Here is a 14,442-nt window from a genome sequence, read left to right as displayed (position 1 = left end):
GATCAAGTCAAACCAAATCATAACCATTGCCACCAAATATCTAAAGTAGCCACCCAAATCATTAATCATAACCATAGTTACAAGTTCCAATTCAAACAACAACCACACAACACATAAACTCGCCCATGATATTGCTCGATTGATTGACACTCAAACCATTTTGAACATACGATGTTTGTGACTTCTAAGACAGTGTAATCGGCTATGATATGACTTAGTCGATTGACTTACTCAAGCCACTTCACATAAGGTGCTTACGAGTTCTGAGACTATGTACTCATTCATGATATGACTCAATTAGTCTACCCAGTCAAGCTACTTTGCACACAAGGTGCTCGCAACTTCCAAGACTTTGTACCTGCCATGCTACAACTTAATTAGATAATTCCATAACCAATGAAGACCAAGAAACAAACCCGCCAAATTAGGAAAGTCCCGACAAGCACTTCCACCATCTTTAGAATACAAAGGATCCTTGTTAGATCTCCTACTTCAACATACATCACTCATGATGGGACATGAGGTGCTCAACTTACCAAAATTCTTTGAATATTTTAGTAACTTTCTCTCCTTCAATGGTTATAGAATCACTACTATAAAACTAAGACAACTTCATATATCTTAACTAGGGATGAGTGTCAAAGTGAGTCTAAATTCATTGAGCCAACCTAACTCACCATGGACTTGGGTTGTGTTAGGCAAAAAAAATTCAAAGTTTCACAATATTGACTAAAACTTAACCTGACTCACTTAACTTGCAGGTCAGATAGGTTCAAGCTAGGTTGACCCACCTAATCCACTTAAAAATATAACAGAGTAAGTAGTGAAAATAATTTTGATATTTTTAATTTTATGACTTTAATGTTGTTGAACTATGATTTATGTTTAGATTATTGTATATTATTTTAAGACTCTTGAAGGATATTTATGAATTTGAGACATTTGAATGATTACTTTAACGATAATGTTATATGCTTGAATGATTATTTGAGACATTTTCCTATTAGTCGTATATGTATTTCAATCATTTGAATGTTTTTGATGGAAAAATGTCATTTTTTTAAAAAGATAAAAAACGTATTTGTTTTTGTTTTTACTTTATTTTTTATTTTGATAATTTGGTAAGCTAACCCACCAACCCGTGGTGGGCCGGCCCAAGTTGACTCGACCCATTTAACTCTCAACCCATGTGAGTGGGACCCATTTTGACATCCTAATCTTAACCAAGAAACTATCTTGGAATTAGAACTAAACAAGATATACAAAACAACTTGTAAGAACACCTACCAAATTCATTTACAAGAGTCCAACCTTCATATCTAAAAATTACAAATGTGAATTATATTGGACCTTTTAAAAAACTAATGCATTTGTGCTTAAAGATTTATATTGTCAAATCTTATTTGATAATATAATGATAAAGTCTTATTATGTGTTTGTATACAACATTTACTTTAATGACTCATTTGGTGGATATGAGAAGAAGATAAAAATTTGATATAATAAGAATATGATAAGTTTTAATTATATCAAATGTTTAGTGTAAATCATATTACAAACTAGATAGTTATAGAATATAATTAAATTATGTTCAAATGACAAAAGTTACTATTTTGTTAAAATTACATATTTTTGTCTTCTAAAAGCTAACTTTTAATTATGAAAGTTAACCAAAAAAGGCTAAATGACCTTTTTGGTTCTTATTTTTTTCTATTTACTTGATCCTTTATTTTTTTTAAAAATTATTTTGGTTCTTTATCTTTTTTAAATAATTCAAAATAAGGAAGACAAAGAAAGTGAAAAAAAAACTAATTTACCATTCTTATAAACACCTCCAAAGTTTACTAACATGCTGGCAACCTTTTGTTCTGCATGTTCCAAGTTCTGTCAAAAGCCAAAAAGCTTTCAAATTTGATAAACATGAAGCTTGAAACCAAAACCCAATTCAAGTGTTACAAAATTAATTGTACTTTGCACCCAAAAAAGATTGTATTAAAATAAGAAGAAAAAAAGTCCAATTTTTAGGACTTAGCTAGAAAACATTTCCACAAACATCTTCCGAACGACAAAATGGTGATACTACACACACACAAGAGAGAGAATCACAATAACACTTAATTGGGATGTTGAAAATCGAATCAAAACCAACCAGGTAATGGAAAATAGAGAGAGAAAGCACAACATTGAAATGAAGTTGACCTTGGGTGTCAAAGACGAAGCGATAGAAAGGAATTACGACTTTAAGGGTAATTTAAAGATAACCATGATCAATATATTTTGTGGCCGTTTTTAACCACTAATATTTAAATTTTAATTAATGGTGTTAACATTAAACTAATGGAATGATCATTTTAAATCATTTAAAAAAGATAAAAGATGAAGATGAACTTTTTCAAAAATAAAGGACCGATAGGAACAAAAAAAAGTCATTTAACCTAAAAAAAATCATAATTTTGACTAAATTAGACAAAATTATATTTTATTTATGTGGTTACTTTTTAAAAACATTATAATTATTATTCAAATATTTTTCTTTAAAAATTGTTTGAACAAACAATTATTTATTTTAAATATTTGATTTAATAATATAATTTAAATTTACACGTCAAAATTATTATAAACATATAAATATGTCGTATAAAAATTATATTTTGGTCATATATATATATAGAGAGAGAGATTATTTTTTTCTATTGCTTTCTAAACCAACTCTTCTAGAATATGATGAGAGATGAATAATATTATCACATTCGATAAACAATGAATTACAATAAAATTTGATAGTTATTCTATCTTATCTTATATTTCTATTATATCCGGAGCACCAAACGGATAGTATATATAAATTAAACTCTAAAAAATTAATATATGATAAATATTTGTAAATTTTAAAGACTAATGTAAAGTTTGCTTTTGTATTAGACTAATGTATCCTACTTTTGACATTGCTCAAGGACTAATTTGGTGTTCACTTTCGAAATTGTAACTCAGCAGCATATAACATGGATTGATTAGAGCTACGGGATCATCATCACTCCTGCACAACATTTATTGCACATACTTTTGTCATCCGAGATAATTACTTTCATCAACCAACAACGGCAGTAGTTATCAATATGCACGGAAAGGTGGCAACCTCAAAGGTAAAATGTTTATTAATCTAGAGACAGATTCTTGAGACTGGTGCAGTTTTGGTCAGTAGTATTCATGAACAGTATAAAACCCTACAGATTCTGTTGATATATAAAAAAGAAGCTACACATTGGAAGCCCACCAAAAGCCTAAATTGATAAATACAAGTTTGTTCTCTCCAGATTGGATGGATGCTAAGAGTAAGTTATAGCCACTTCCACTTAACAAGTGTACAGATGAAGCATGCATAACTAGGGTTATAGTATACATAGCTAAACCTATCTCCAAGCAGTCAAGTCTACTCTTCAATCAGGCTTCAACCTCTCGGCCTGTAGATGGGGCTTCATCTTTCTCAGCATCCTCTTCTCCGTCCTCGTCATTTGCTTCATCAGCTAGTTTTGTCAGCTCTTCCTGAATCATGAATTTTATAGATGCCTTTCTCGGAGTGAGATCCATGTCAAATTGTTTAGCTGAAAAAACGAAGAGCAGTTTTGTTAGGCGTTTAATTTTGAGTTATGATCTACTATTTTTCATTTTCACGATTGTCAAATTCCTACAATTGTTCATATTTGTAAATGATAAGACTACATAAGCTGTACATCCTTAAAATTAAAATCCTAGGATCATTCAAGGGAAAGACCTCTTGTGAATTGTAATTCAGATTTGAGGATAATACAAGCCACTTGTTCTCAAAGGCACAAAAGTAGCACTTACTCTCATAATTGCAACGGAGAAAAGGTATAACTATAATTATGTATTTGAGTAAAAAAGTAAAAAAGATCCATACCAAGTTTCTTCAGAATGTCGGTAAATGTGGCCTGCAAAAAGAGAAAAAATGGCTTTTAATTTTAGATAAGACAGAATATTCAGTAAACATTGAATAAATTATTGACCTCGTCTGGTTCATGGCCATAGAGACTATCTATTGTATCTAGTATGTCAACACATTCAATGCATCATTCTCATCTCTACTACTTTGAGTATATTCTTTTGTTGACTTTTTACTGCCTAACATAGTAACATTTAACATTATACATTATCGCAGTTCCATTCAGTTCCACTAGATTTAGCTATGTGCCTATGTATTAAACTAAAATTTCAACTAGTTGCTGAATTATGTAAAATTTATTCCAAAATCTTACCGTATTGAAGTCAACTTCTTTAAGAATTTCACATATCGCATCACGCAACTGATTATCACTGGGCCTCGACTTCTCTTTCTTCTTGCCTTTTCCTCTAGTAACCTTTTCTGCTTGATACAACAGAAAGATGTTTTATAATGTACATGGGATGAAGATGATTAATACCAAAATCATTATCAGTTTTTCAATTAAAAACATTCGCATTTAAACTAATTAAAAAGGAAAAACAAAAGTGCTGACTAGTAATACCTGAATGTTTGATTTCAGCTAAAAATTATTTTTACTAGAACACAGCAGGCATTCATATCAGAACATTTTCAAATGAAATAATGACAACAAAGGAGAGCTCAAGATATCTACCAGTTTTCTCTTCGGAGGCATACTTAGTCGGTGTTGACGTCTTTTGCTTTCCTCCTTTCTCATTTTTCTTCTTCCTTGAAAATACCTTTGGACTTTCATCACTATCCTCATCAGACTTTGAGAGGTTGAATGATGGTTTCTTAGGTGCTCTTTTTGGTGGTGAGCGAGATTTATTAGGAACTGCAATTTTCTCAATTTTACTTTTCTTAGCAGATTCTTTCTTTGTGGATGATGTTTTAGAATGTTTTTTCTTTTCTTTTATATCTTCAGATTCACTCCCAGAATCACTTTTGTCTTCACTTTCAGATTTCTCTGGTGTTTCATCCTCAGATTTGTCAGCAACACCATTTTCATTTTCCTCGTTTTCTTCATCTTTCTTGTCTTCCTCTGACTCATCTGTGTCAGATGCACTCTTTCTCCGCACTACGGTAGAATCTTCATTTTTCTTCTGACTCTGAAAAATACATGCCAAAATGTTGAGCAAACCAAATAACTAATGAGAAGCTCCCAATAAAACAAACTAAAACTGCACATATCACTTGTGTAGTTGTGTTGATACTATATTTTGGATAATATGGGATTAGACTAACATGACCAACAAACAATTAAGTACTAAAGTAGTAGTACTATCAAGAACTCATCCCAATACAAATATTTTTTGGGGGGCCATCATAGCAACAGAGATTTGGACCTAAGACCAATGTTGTCAAAATCACAATTCTACTAATAAGATCGTATGATCCCACAAGATTCTAGCTTCTTCCATGTTTGTTTACACCAAGGATCCTTAGTCCTGGAATTTGAGTAGGATCACCAGGATTGCTTGTGGGTCCATCAAATTAGAAAACTAATTCAAGCTTCGGACCCACTCTTGGATCGGGTGGTGCAACTCAAAAGTAAAGACCAAGATTTTCTTCAGGGTTGTGCAACACTCTCCCAACCATTTTGCCTCCTATCTCCCTACCAGACCAGAGCTTCCTGTTGCTGGCAGCCTATTTAGTGGTCTGATCTGTCCTCTGGTCTGAGCTGACCTCACTTGATCCACAACCAGTGATTTCAGAACCTGAATCCCTAAATCCAAGTTGTCTCAGCCTCTCCAAAACACTCGATCTCCCTTTTCTCTTTAAGATCTCATGAATGGTTTGACCCCTCTGGCTCTCTATGCCACTACAGCTTCTGTTCTCTTTTTGAACAGGAAACTTTACTCTCTAATCCTATGTACGTATTGGTTCGCGTAAGCATACTTGTAAAATACCAAAGGGAGTTATTCATGTTCAAGCTAGTTGCAGTTCTAATTGCATCAAATAATATTTTTATTATTTGTTTTTTTTCTTCTTCATAATTAATTTTGACTTGTTCATGTTCTGGAAATAAAGAAAGTGCTTCAAAACTCAAGTTTGATACTAATTTTTTTGAAAATTTACTTATTAGATTTTAAAAAAATGTAGTTACTAAATATTTTCTATCAAATATATTTCTTTTTTTCTCTAATTCTGGATAAAAAAAAACTTCGTACCCCATTGCCCAGAGGCTCTTCACTATGCGAAGGTATGGGGGAGGGATATTGTACGCAGCCTTACTATTATTTTTTTTATAAGTGTTATTAGAAATAAGGATACCATGAATTTTATTTATCAAAATGGCTTGCTTTGCAACACTTGTGGCTCTTTTTTTATGTGGGGGGACACCCATGGGCTTCTCTTTTGGGCCTTCATTTGAAATATAATGGCCTAACTTATTTTTTCATTTGATTTCATAATCATTATCAAATATAAAATAATTGAGACATTAATAATTAATAGGCTGAATTGCGATTTTGGTCCCCCTAGTTTCTCAAATCCATGATTTTGGTCTCCCTGGATTTTAATTGTAACATTTGGTCCCCCTAGTCTTATAAATTGGTGATTTTGGTCCTCCTGATAGATTATTAACAAATAATTATGATTAATAGAGTTATTAAGTTAATTATAAATTAATCAAAATCATTAATTATTAAAAGATTGAATAAAAAACTATTAATCCTAATTTTCTACAACACTGCTTTTCTCTTATCCACAAACACCTCTTCTAACTCCACTGTCGCACATGACTCCCGCACATGACTCCACTAGCAGTAGCACCACATTAGGGTTAACAGTCTTTAATTAAAGTTTTTTTAATGATTAATAATTTTTATTTAATTTATAATTATTTTAAAATCTCTAATAATCACAATTATTAGTTAATAATCTATTAGGGGACCAAAATCACAAACTTATAAAACTAGGAGGACCAAATGTTACAAATAAAAATCAAGGGGACCAAAATCATGGATTTCGAAAACTAGGGGAACCAAAATTACAATTCAGCCTAATTAATAACAATAACAAAACAAATATCAAAATTCTTGAGGTATTATTGCATGTATTAGTTAGTTATATTATCATATTTTTATGCTAATAATACAACTTGTAACAAGTGTTTTTAGTGCTGTCCTCTCCGCTATTTAGTGAATCAAACACACCCTTATTGACATGGGATAAGAACAACTAGTCATTCACTTGGACAAGAACAATTCCGTGATAGCAAGAGTTGCAAACTTGCAATGTAGAGAGCATAAACAAGCAAAAGTGAGATAAACATGCATAATCCAAAGGAATGCAAGACTGATATTCTACCACATGAAACACAAATTGTAGTTCTTTGCTTAAATCACATGTCACATTCCAGCAGTTAAAGGAGAGATATTACCTTCACAGAACGTCTTGAAGTTGTCCCAGATCTTGATGAACCCCATTTTACAACACGCTTGCGCTTTGTTCCCTTACTGGGCTGATAATAGTTAAAGCATAAATAATATGAATATTGTGATCAGAACATAGTTGCCTAGGTAGAAAGAAATTACCATAACAATTAACAAGGATAAAAAAAGGAAACACCAAAGAATAAAGAAAACCTTCTCTTTTTCTGCAAGTAACACAGTTGTGGTTGCATGAGGGGCAACTAAAAAATCTATAAGCTTAGCAATAATATCTTCCTGCATGAGTAGAAATCTATAAGCAATAATAGGGCTGTGTTAAAAGGTATTAGTCAAAACACATCAATAATGCTTAACCAACACACCTTCCTCGATGTTGCCTTGTTAATTGTTATGTCAAGCACATCACAGAATTCCAGTAACTTCTCTTTATTACACTTGTCAAGTTTTTCTTTTACTTTAATCATTTGCTTTTCCTGCAGTAACAATATTTGGACTTTAGAACCTTTGGCAGACAAAGGACTTCAATCAGAAAAACAAGAAATCAGTAAAAGAACTCACTATAAACAAAACCCTATGGTTGTAACATATGATATAGCTGCATGTTATGAGTACCAATTTTCTTTATATATAAAGGTTATAATTACCTCATTGTCACGCCACACGAAACCAGAAAACCTTAATATATTACTCTTGATCTCAACTGCCTGCAGAAGTGTAAAAAGAGCACAATAAAGCTTAATAACATCAGCATGACATTTTAACACTGGGTAAGTTGAGTGTTAACTTTTTAACAATCTAGGCAACCAATACCCCATATCCTGAACTATAGAGGTGGCATAATACAAAAACTAAAAAAACAAATGTCAATGGAGGTGGTATAACAACAGTAACAAAAAATACAGATAATTAATGAAGTAAGACATACCTTCCCTCTCCTTCCAAAGAGAATTGTATGGAGCAATTTGAAGGTATCATCAGTCTTCCTTCTAGATAACTTAAATGCCACTAAAGCAGAAAATGCAAGAGTCATTAAGTTTTAGTTGTTCTGAAGAACAAATGAGCATTCGTGCTTCATAGCATAACGAATGTAATCAATGTATATAAGAACAAAAAATAAATAAATCCCCCATATATCGTGTCAAGTTTATTTATATATTGATAACAGGAACCTTTCCTATTACTGCTAACACTCTCCCATTATCTTGAGTGCTAAAGATTCCATAGACCCAACAGTTAAATGACATTAAATAACATGGATAAACTATAATTAGCTGATAATCTCATTTGCCATTAAAAAGGAAGGAGCTCAGATATTTCTAAGTTTGAGTCATTATTATTGTCATTGAAGATACAGTAAGAGGGAAAAGGAAATATACATAAATATTTTCCCCTTTTAATAGGAAAAGAAGGAAAGCAAAAAGTAACTATTTTATAAATAGATTATACTTCACAAGAGAATCAAATCAGTATACGCTAATAGATTTTGCAAACAGCATTATCAAAGTAACAGCTAATGTTGTAAGGAACATCAACTCTTGAAAATCTGCAGGGTGAGGGGCTCAATATTTTGGGGGGAAAGATGTAGTTAAGCATATGTCCTTGGCTCACATAATCATTGAATTGAAGCGTCACAATAACCCTATAATTTGAAAACCTTCAATCAACCATCTCTACAAATGGCACATCCTTGACCATAATTGGGAAAGTATAGAAACAAAATATATCTGGCAAATTCTTGCCTGATATTTATGTTAAATTCAATTCATACACTTTTATCAAGATTTTGTCATCAACCCAGGAAGAATGTGGAATGCTTGTGTAAGTACATTATGCATTATATCAACTTCTGTTGGCTTGAGCATACACAGAAGGGAATTAAAACACCATTATTGAACAAGAATTCAAAAAAGGAAAGCACCATACCATTTGGTATATTTTTTAAAGGTGTACCACGACCCTACAATTTGAAAGAGAAGCTGTAAGCAAATTAAGTTAAAATAAATGCCTAATTAAGGGTAAATATTTCAAATATGAAACTGAAAACAAATACCTTTTCAATGTGAAATTCTTTGGTTGCATCTTTATCAATTGATGCTACCAACCTCTCCACTGACTTCCTTTCCCGCACAGGGCGATCAATAGTAGGAGTCCTTGGCTCTGTTTTCTTTGGTTCCTTTCTTTTTTCTTTCACTTTCTCCCCATCGATTTTCCCTCTCCCACGTTTTTTTGATCCTTTCTTACCCTTACTATCTTCTGTCTTCTCTTCTTCTTTTGACTTATCAATATTGTCCTTATCCTCATCTTCATCCTCCTCCATCGCCACATCTTTTTTCTCCTTTTCATCACTCTCCTCCTCCTGAATGCCACCCTCTACTTCCATAGCATCTACTTCTGGTTTCTCAGCTTGCACTTTTTCATTTTCTTGTTTACCTTCAATTGTTTCCTTAACCTCGGTGTCTTCATCCATTTTATCATTCTCAGATATATGATCATCTTTCTTATCCTCTTCTATTTCTTTCAACTCATCACCTTTTTTATCTTCTACTTTTTTCACACCATCAACTTCCTTATCCTCCTCGACTTCTTTCACACCAGATACACCACCAAGTTCCTTATCCTCCTTGACCTCTTTCACACCATCAATTTCTGTATCCTCCTTGACTTCTTTCACACCATCAACTTCCTTACCCTCCTTTACTTCTACACCATCAACTTCCTTATCCTCTTTTACTTCTCCCACCCCATCTTCTTTCATATCCTTGTTTACTTCTTCCACCCCATCTTTCTTATCCTCTTTTGCTTCTTCCACTCCATCTTCTTTCTTATCCTCTTTTGCTTCTTCCACAACATCAACTTTCTTGCTCTCTTCTACCTTTTCCATACTATCAGCTTGCTTATCTTCAATTTCTTTTACAATATTTTCTTTCAACTCTTTGATTCCATTGTTCTCCAAGACTTTTCCTCCATCAGTTTCCAAGTCCTTTTTCTCAGTAATTTCATCCAAAGTATTCTCCTGCAAGCTCTTTTCATCTGAGTCAATCTTAGAAACTTCATTCGCTGGTTCTTCCTCACCCATACTGATCTTATTTACAGTAAATATACAAAATTACTATTTCTTAAGCACACTCTGTTAAATTGCACAACTGAAGCCTACCTGGAGATTGAAAAAAAAACATTTAGTACAAGTATGACAAAGACTCAAACAGCAAAGTTCAAGAAAGGAGGGAAAACTAATTGATAAAATCTAGCTACAGTGGAAGCACATTTCAAAAAGGAAAACATTTTAAAATTAAACTCAGGGTTATTGATAGCATGCTTTAGTGGTGCTATAGCAGCAGAGTGGCGATTAGCCTCAACAAAGCTGCTATCAAAGGGAGTTTTCATGGTCACAGCTGAATCACAACCTGTGTTCTATAGTGCCATGATGATGATGAGTATCTACTTTGTAAAAAACCCATTTTGGCCTTGCTCCAGTGTCATTTAGGGCTTTTTGAGGTCTAAAAATAAGATTTTACCCTTGGTTAGCAGTGTTATTAAATTGTAGGAAGTGTTATACGGAGTGTGATTCAGTGTTATTTAGGGCTTTTTGACAAAGAATCATGCGATTCAGTGTGATTCTCAGTTTCAGCAATATAGATTGGTAGGTAAATTGTTTAGGGTCCTGAATTTCACCTTGAATCGCCTGAATTGTTCTAAAATCGTGCTAAATTTCAGCATTGCACGATTCTGTTTGAGACCAGGTTGCACATATAATTGGGTGGGATCATACATGACCAAGTTCTGAAAAATTCTAAAAAATGCTGTCTTAAAAAAGAAAACTGCCAAAAGGGAGGGAAACAGCCTATCTAAACACTCCAATGTTATCCAATATCCACACAAAATCTGAAAATACTTTAGAAAGAAACCCTATTTTTGTTTTCTCCTCTCTCTGCCCCTCCCCACACACTACAGTGCTACATGTGCTTCATATATTCTTTGTCTCCTACTATTGAAGATTTTGCTGGTTGGTGGTATTGGGTATCCTGCCTCTATTTTGGTATTTTTTATACTTGTTGTCTCTCCTCTTTGCTGCCGCCTTTATACTATTTTGGGCTTTGTTCAGTTTGGGTGAAGAATGGGTCACATAAAAAAGGAGATTAATATTACTTTATTAGTTATACCTTGAGGTATTTGACTTCAAAGTGCCAATATATAGGCATTTTGATGTGTTTCTTCATGTTAAAATGCTGTCAGATTTAAGCCTTTTTAGTTACTGATCATGAATTCGTTAGCTGAATATATTAATTTTAACTATTGACCCTGAATCTTACGATTCACAATATAGTTGAATTCATAATTCGAGAAATAGGCCTTCCAATTCATGATTTGAATCTCAATTTGGCAATCAAATAGTTAGACAGAAAAGAAAAAAAAAAACTATCCCCCTGCCCCCTAAATCAGCCACAACCATGTTCTACGAGGAGCCAAACATAGCCTTTTTCTCTCTTACTCTTCTCCAGAGAGGACCCTTTCTCTGGCTGTTTTCTCGCAACTGCAACGAAGCAGCCTTCTTTTCTATTACAGTTTCCAACACTTCTGCTACTACTTGTATGCTTTTTCTCTAGACCTATATTATGACTTTTAATTGATAATTATGAATATGTCATGAATTTTTAGATTAAATATGTAATTATGTATAATATTGAATATTGATTATATATCTGTATAAAAAAAATAAAGCATCCATCTCGCTATAGGGTGTTTAGGGTTGGCTGCTACGCACTGCCATGCAGCACTGATAACTATGATTGAACCACAGTGGAGCCAAATTATATTTTTCAGTCATAGCAACAACAAAATTATACTAACAATAAAGAAAAAAAAATGATTATATTTACCAAATGTCAATTAATTACAATGAACATGTAAATTAGCCCCCCCCCCCCCCCCTCATAAAACCAACAAAGGAATGCAGTTAATAAACAAAAAGTCAACATGACAATACTCAACACTGTCCAGCATGGGAAGAGGAATAATAAAATTTTAAAAATTATAAATCTTCGAATATTCATTTTGCACCATTTCCAGAGAAAATCACATCACTCCATCAAAAGGGTAACCCTATTCAAGCAATTCCAACAACAAAATTCTCACCAGAGCACAGCAGAGCCAGGGTGGCAAACTTAAAAAATATCAATTTTTTTCTTCTTAATTACACCCAGTGAGAACTTTTGAAGCCAAACATAACCAAAAGTATCAAATCAAAGTAAAATCCCAATTTTAAGTACTTTTTTCAATTCAAAGCCCTAAAAATTCCTCAACCCAAATTCCCCCACCCCATGCAACAATTAACTCCAGAGAACATAAAGATACAAAATTTTCAACCGAAAACGGTGCGTGAGAAGGAAAATTGGAAGAGAAGAAGCTTACAGATTCAGAGGTTGCAAGAGAAGAACATTAGAACAGAACAGAGAGCTTCACTCACACTCTGCACGTCTTTCTCTCTCTGCCACTGTCAGTAACTAAGTGCGTGAGGGTTATTTTGGAGAATTTATAGTTCGGACTTCAAATGCGGATTTTAAATGCAGTTTAATTGCCACGTAAGATGCTGAAATTCGGATCCAACGGCTCGGATGGGGTTTTCATGGGGTACGTGCATGATCAACGGTTGTGGTTCAAAATTCCTTTTTTTTTTTTTTATAAGTCAGAAGTCAGAAATGACGGTGTCTCAAATCCACTAGATTTGGATTAGGAGTTAATCTCGTTTGCTTTATTTGATTGTGGTAAGATAATTTTACACCGTGAAAATTGTACATGATTTCCGTTAATAAATTATTCTTCTAAACATAAATCTTACATCACCACTTTTCTTTGTGTTTTGTTCAAAAGTGCCTGTGTCATGTTCATGTATGTGGAGTTTGTGATTTATAACTATTATTACCCTTAGGGTTGTGTATCCGAAACTATTAATCATAACTAGTTAGAAATTATTTTTCAAGGAGTTGAAGTATTATGCTTGTAATGAATAATTGAACATGCCGACGCAAGAACATTGCTCCTCGATTTATAATGCAAAATTTTAAAATTACTGATCGAATTTTCTTTTAAATTAGTAGATAAGTTTGATGATAATTTAAAATTTAATAGTTTATAAATATAAAATGAAATGAAAAGATATTTACTTATTTTACTGAATTCCAGAATTGGTTACTATACATATTTTAAATGATTATTATTTTATCTTAAAAATTAGAATAGTCATTTTTTTACTTCTAATTTTAAATATTTTTATGAAAATAATAAAAATAAATGGATTTATATTATAATTTTGCATTATAAAAATTATATCCGATAATGATAACAAGAAAGTATTGATCCATTAGGACCAATCTAGTGGTGTAAGTTGAGGTAGCTGGCTTATATGAGGTCCTAGGTTACTAACATGCTTTCTTTTAAAAAAGAAAAAAGAAAATTATCAACGTGTTAATACTAGCTCAGGAATTATTAAATAATGTCTTATATTTATGTCTTGTGAGTGAAAATTAAGTAGTTAAGAAGAAAGATTCACTTAAAAAAATCAATTGTGAGATTAATCATTGATAAAATGGATATGACTATACCCTAGGTTCAAAGCTTCATTTTCATTGTTGTAAAAATAAAGTGTTAAGGATTTTCCAATATAAAAGGTAGTAAAAATAAAAACAATAAATTAGGAGTTTATAAGTTTAAATGCTATATGAAGTAATATTTCAAAAAAAGCTACAAATCATTGAATTAAATCCTTTTATCAAACATATTTATTTTCTCTAGAAAAAATGAAATATGTTTCATGCCTTTATTGGAGGCAATTGTCATGAAATTTGAAGTGGTTATAACAACCAAGTTAGTTGCATTTTTTGTTTTACGGACATTGCATCTAGAGAGAAAAAAAGTTATGTATGAATGTAAACGCAAAATTTATATTATCACCTAATTATAAATAACTTTATTAATTTTTATAATAATAATTATCTTAAAAATTATATTAATAATATTTTTTTATTAATTGATAGTGTAAAATGCATGACAGTTAAATTCATGTATTTATAT

The 14,442-nt window shown here is 32.3% G+C and overlaps 1 protein-coding gene across 2 annotated transcripts; it reads right to left on the bottom strand.

Annotated features, from left to right (window-relative positions):
- Positions 1-3,129: 3,129 nt before the first annotated feature.
- LOC114423519 (AT-rich interactive domain-containing protein 4B-like) lies at positions 3,130-12,908 on the bottom strand. 2 transcript variants are annotated; one of them, XM_028390311.1, is made up of 12 exons: positions 12,784-12,908; positions 9,425-10,528; positions 9,298-9,331; positions 8,300-8,379; positions 8,019-8,078; positions 7,737-7,847; positions 7,570-7,650; positions 7,365-7,445; positions 4,635-5,088; positions 4,275-4,384; positions 3,920-3,950; positions 3,130-3,602 (listed from the first exon to the last, which is right to left on the bottom strand). In XM_028390311.1, the coding sequence occupies exons 2-12, from the start codon at positions 10,448-10,450 to the stop codon at positions 3,442-3,444; spliced, it is 2,229 nt and encodes a 742-aa protein (XP_028246112.1). In that variant the 5' UTR covers positions 10,451-10,528; positions 12,784-12,908; the 3' UTR covers positions 3,130-3,441. The 2 variants fall into 2 exon arrangements, with proteins under 2 accessions (XP_028246112.1, XP_028246113.1); XM_028390312.1 differs by having other exon boundaries at positions 4,275-4,381.
- Positions 12,909-14,442: the final 1,534 nt, after the last annotated feature.

The sequence above is a fragment of the Glycine soja genome, chromosome 8, assembly GCF_004193775.1.
Source record: "Glycine soja cultivar W05 chromosome 8, ASM419377v2, whole genome shotgun sequence".
Taxonomy (NCBI): domain Eukaryota; kingdom Viridiplantae; phylum Streptophyta; class Magnoliopsida; order Fabales; family Fabaceae; genus Glycine; species Glycine soja.
Note: the sequence above shows the minus strand (reverse complement) of the source record. Positions and strands in the feature narration are given on the sequence as shown.

What these genes read in the sequence shown, in the direction of transcription:
- LOC114423519 (XM_028390311.1), bottom strand. Translation starts at nt 10,450, where the DNA reads ATGGGTGAGGAAGAACCAGCGAATGAAGTTTCTAAGATTGACTCAGAT. An exon ending in AAGAAGTTGACTTCAATACG is followed by an intron (nt 3,951 to 4,274) that starts GTAAGATTTTGG and finishes CTCTTTTTGCAG; the next exon opens with GCCACATTTACCGACATTCT. An exon ending in CGACATTCTGAAGAAACTTG is followed by an intron (nt 3,603 to 3,919) that starts GTATGGATCTTT and finishes TCGTTTTTTCAG; the next exon opens with CTAAACAATTTGACATGGAT.